We start from the raw sequence: 5,163 nt of genomic DNA on the forward strand, positions 1-5,163 counted from the left end.
AGCCTGCTCTCTTATAGAACCCAAGACTACCAGCCCAGAGATGGCACCACCCATAAGGGAACCTCCCACCTTGATCACTAATTTAGAAAATGCCTTAGAATCTGGATCTCATGGAGGCATTTCCCCAACTGAAGCTCCTTTCTCTGTGATAACTCCAGCTGTGTCAAGTTGACACAAAACTAGCCAGTACAGTGGATATCACTGGCAGATAGTTTCTTGGTTGGATTGGGAGTTTCTGTGCCCTTCCCCTTCTCATTGTTTGGACCCTGTGTGTGCTGTCACAGTTCCTGTGAATTCTTATGTGTGTCAGTCCTGCAGTGTTTGGAGGACATCATCCATCCCCTCTGGTTCTCCACCCATTTTCTGAATTTGTATCTCCCTGAGCCCTGAAGGGAAGGATCTGATGGACATAACCTGATTTAGAATTGAGCATTTCAAAATTTCTCACATTGTCCAGTTGTAAATCTCTCCGATTCTCATCTTAAAATCAGACATTTTGAATGGAAACAACTTGACAAAAAAAATCTGTGACATAATTTGAAGGACCATTACAGTGAAAGTATAGAGCACATTGACTAAGTAAAACCATTACAGTGGAAGTATAGAGTACATTGACTAAGTAAGACCATTACAGTGGAAGTGTAGAGTATACTGACTGAGTAAGACCATTACAGTGGAAGTGTAGAGTACATTGACTAAGTAAGACCATTACAGTGGAAGTGTAGAGTACACTGACTGAGTAAGACCATTACAGTGGAAGTGTAGAGTACACTGACTGAGTAAGACCATTACAGTGGAAGTGTAGAGTACACTGACTAAGGAAGACCATTACAGTGAAAGTATAGAGTACATTGACTAAGTAGTGATTACACTGATTATGCCTTCTCTTGTCTTCTTTGCAGTGAACCATAGGCCTCAAAAGTTCTAGGCATAATGTTGCTACACAGGCAGATACCAGCTATAATTGTTTCTTTAATATTTCTAAATGACTAGAAAAGAAAATAGAATTTTTTATGCATTCAAGATTTGCTTGGAAATCTTGAGAGGATCTGTTGTTGACTTTGAAAATCACCAAATGTTCAGAGAAAGACAGTTTATGTCAGTTATTACAACTAGATGGAAATATAAGAATTAGGAATAGGGGCTGGAGAGATGGCTCAGTGGTTAAGAGCACTGACTGCTCTTCCAGAGGTCCTGAGTTCAATTCTCAGCAACCACATGGTGGTTCTCAACCATCTCATGAAATCTGATGCCCTCTTCTGGGGTGTCTGAACACAGCAACAGTGTACTTACATATAATGAATGAAGAAATCTTTGGGCCAGAGCAAGAAGGGCCGGGGAGAGAGAAGAAAAAGTGTCTGAAGACAGCTATAATGTGTTTACATATAATAAATAAATAAATCTTTAAAAAAAAAAAGAATTAGGAATAGCTGGGAATGGTGGTGCACTCCTTTAATCCCAGCACTCAGGAGGCAGAGACAGGTGGATCTCTGTGAATTCCAGGCCATTCTTGGTCTACAGAGAGAGTTTCAGGACAGCTAGGCTGTTTGGCAGAAAAACCCTGTCTTAAAAGCAAACAAAAAAATAATTAGGAATAAACTTAACTAGTAATAAAAAGGTATGGTTGAGAAATATACAACCTATTTAAACTAAGAAAACTGAATGAATTTTATTCATTCAGCAGTCTATCATATGTTCCTGGTCCAGTGCATGCTAAACATAGAGCTAGTTACTTTCATCTTTATCGGTAAGGTAGTCTTGAGAGGAAAAGACACAAGATGAGACCAGTTCTACATGGGTTTGAGAGGAGCTTCAGTGATAGTACTTGATATTCCATCAACCTTGTAGCATTCATCGTGGTACAACTTGTGTGTGAGTAATGTCAACTTCTTCACCTTCCTCTAGATGGCTGCTGCCAGGATAGAAGCTGGGCACAACCGCCGCCACTTTAAGGCAGCTTCTTTGGAGCTGAGTGAGGTGAAGAAAGAATTGCAGGCCAAAGAACAGCTGGTACAGACACTGCAGGCTGAGGTGGATGAGCTCCAGTGAGTCCCTGATGCTTGCACAAGCATTTTCCATATCCCACATCAGAACAGTTGGGGTTTTCTCTTATCTTTCATTCATTTTGGATCTCACACCAAGGATCATCTGTCTTATCCCAAGGTGCCAAGTCAAAAGAACAAAATTACCTGACTCCTTTCTCAGGAAGCTTAAGTTTAACCATAATACAGCTCTTCCTTGACTTCTTCCTGGAATGGAAAGAACAGCCATTTGAACACTCAGTCAAGGGATATTTTGAGATTCATTGTAGCATCACACTAACAGAGTATCAAGCTGGACATGAGGAAAGGGGCAGGATAAACCTAGGCTGCACACACACCACTACAGAAGCTTCAGAGGCCTTTGTTTATCATGTTATGAAAGTGTCGGACAGCTTTGTGACCAGAGTATACAGAGTACAAAGGGCTTTGCTGGGTTAGTGCATGGGAGAGCATTGGAAGGACTCTACACTGTATAGCCAATGGTCAGGAGTCTCACCATGGACAGCCTTGGAGGACAAATTGAGAGAAGTTTGTCATTTTATTTTTTAACCTGTTTGTTTGTTTGTTTGTTTGAATGCCAGGATTCAGGATGGAAAGCATTCTCAAGAAATAGCACAATTCCAGACTGAGCTGGCAGAAGCTCGAACCCAGCTCCAGCTCCTACAGAAGAAGCTAGATGAGCAGATGAGCCAGCAACCAACCGGGAGCCAAGAGGTGACAGCTAGGCCCCATTTCCTACTACTCAGACAGAAAGGATATGCTTATTAAATGTAATACTGAAAGATGAATAGAAATTCCTTAGAACTGTTTTACAGTGTAAGACAGCTTTTTAAAATTGTCTTAGTCATGTGCTTTTGTTCTTTAGATGGAAGATCTCAAATGGGAATTGAATCAGAAAGAACGAGAGATTCAGTCCCTGAAGCAGCAGCTTGACTTGACAGAACAACAGGGCAAGAAAGAACTGGAGGGGACACAACAGACACTTCAGGTTGGTCCTATCCCTGTCCAGGGTCCTGGGTCTGTGTTGAAATGATGCAGTCCCAGCCAGGCTGAGTGTTAACACGTGCAACATGAGTACTCGTTGAAGTGGATCACTGGCTGGGCTCCCTGACCCCACCCCAGTAACCTGAAGACATTGTCCCCATTTTAGAATGAGGCTCAGCATGGTTACCTGGTGTAGGTTACATGCTGGATGGAAGAGAAACAGACAAATTCAAGCACTATCCCTTTGTTAAGTTATATGAAATGTACATACCAGGAACATGCGCTCTAGTGAATAGTGTCAGTGTGCAATGTGAGCTTAGTTTATGGTCAGCTTCTCCATGAAGGCTCAAATGAGTAGTCTTTATTACTCAGGGAAAGGACCAGAGACAGAACTTGCTAATATTCCTCACTTATTGATTTATACTGTTTCTTAGGAATGATTTAACTTTTTAAAAAAAGATTTATTTATTTATTTTTATGAATGTGAGTAGCTGTGCAGATGGTTGTGAGCCTTCGTGTGGTTGTTGGGAATTTAGTTTATAGGACCTCTGCTTGCTCTGGACAACCCCACTCTCTCTGGTCAGCCCCACTCGCTCCTGTCAACTTTGATCGCTCAGTCCCTGCTTGCTCCGGCCCAAAGATTTATTAAGTACACTGTAGCTGACTTCACACACACACCAGAAGAGGGTATTAGATCTTGTTACGGGTGGTTGTGAGCCACCATGTGGTTGCTGGGATTTGAACTCAGGACCTTCAGAAGAGCAGTGCTCTTACCCACTGAGCCATCTGATTTAACTAATAGCTGACTTTGGAATTCAAAGATTCTTTGGGGTTAACTGTGGCAATACAGATACTGCTATTTGGGAAAGACTCTACGTTAACTATCAGAGGTGCTGGAATGATGCTCAGCAATTAAGAACACTCACTGCTCTCGCAGAGGACCTGGGTTTGGTTCCCAGCACTCACATAGTAGCTCACAGCTTCCAATAATTGCAGCTCCAGGAGAGTCAACACCCTCTTTTGGTTTCTGAGGGCTCTTGCATATTTGTCCTGCACACAAACACACATAAGCACTCACACATAAACCAGCCAACCGATCACTCTAAAAGTAACGTTAAGGGTTGGAGTTGGAGAGATGCTCAGCAATTCAAAGCTCTTGTTATTCTTCCAGAGGACTCAATTTCAGTTTCCAGCACCACATAAGGCAGCTCACAACCAAATGTAACTCCAGCTCTAGAAAATCCAGCTTTCTCTTTTGGCCTGTGCTCAGGTGCACATATCCATGAACATGCCCATGCACAGACACAGATGCATGTAATTAAAAATAAGGATAAATATATTTTTAAGTCAATGGTTTGTTTTCAGTGAATTTGTCAGTGCCTAAGAAACTGTTTAGATACAAAGATACCTTATCCTAGCAAAAAGTATTATTCCCCAAACTGACATACAGGTTAACATCTTAAAGTATGTTTTAAGATGTTTATTTAAGACAGGCTTTTATGTAGCCCAGTTCTTATGACCTCAGCTTGGTATGTAGCTAAAACTGGCCTTGAACTCTTTCTTTTTTCCAATTAATTAATTAATTAATTAACATCCTGATCGAAGCCCTCTCCTTCCTCCCAGTTCCCTCCTTCACACAGTCCCTCCTCCCATCCTTCCTCCCTTCTCCTCTGAGAAGGGGGAAGCCCCCTGCATACCAACCCATCCTAGCACATCAAGTCACTGCAGGACTAAGCATGTCATCTCCCACTGAGGCCAAACAAGGCAGCCCAGTTAGGGGAATAGGATCCATGGACAGGCATCAGATTCAGGGACATCCCCCACTCCAGTTGTTGGGGGACTGGCGTGAAGACCAAGGTATACATCTGCTACATACATGTGAGGGGCCTAGGTCCAGCCCATATATGCTCTTTGGTTGGTGGTTCAGTCTTTGGGAACCCCCCAAGTGTCCAGGTTAGTTGACTTTGTTGGTGTTCCTGTGGAGGTCTTTCCCTTTAGGGCCCTCAATCTTTCCCATGACTTTTTCTTTCTTTCTTTTTTTTTTTTCTAAAGATTTATTTTATTTATTATATGTAAGTACACTGTAGCTGTCTTCAGACACTCCAGAAGAGGGCATCAGATCTTGTTATGGATGGTT

The 5,163-nt window shown here is 42.2% G+C and overlaps 1 protein-coding gene across 2 annotated transcripts in view; it reads left to right on the forward strand.

Annotated features, from left to right (window-relative positions):
* The window catches only part of Golga3 (golgin A3), a 42,875-nt gene that overhangs the window by 34,837 nt on the left and 2,875 nt on the right, over positions 1–5,163 (forward strand). For both annotated transcript variants that reach the window (XM_021186742.2, XM_021186743.2), the window contains exons 19-21: positions 1,906–2,045; positions 2,624–2,756; positions 2,908–3,030. In XM_021186742.2, the coding sequence (XP_021042401.1) occupies positions 1,906–2,045; positions 2,624–2,756; positions 2,908–3,030 (396 nt within the window). The remainder of the gene's footprint in view (positions 1–1,905; positions 2,046–2,623; positions 2,757–2,907; positions 3,031–5,163) is intronic.

This window comes from Mus pahari, chromosome 23 (assembly GCF_900095145.1).
Source record: "Mus pahari chromosome 23, PAHARI_EIJ_v1.1, whole genome shotgun sequence".
NCBI classification, from domain to species: Eukaryota; Metazoa; Chordata; class Mammalia; order Rodentia; family Muridae; genus Mus; species Mus pahari.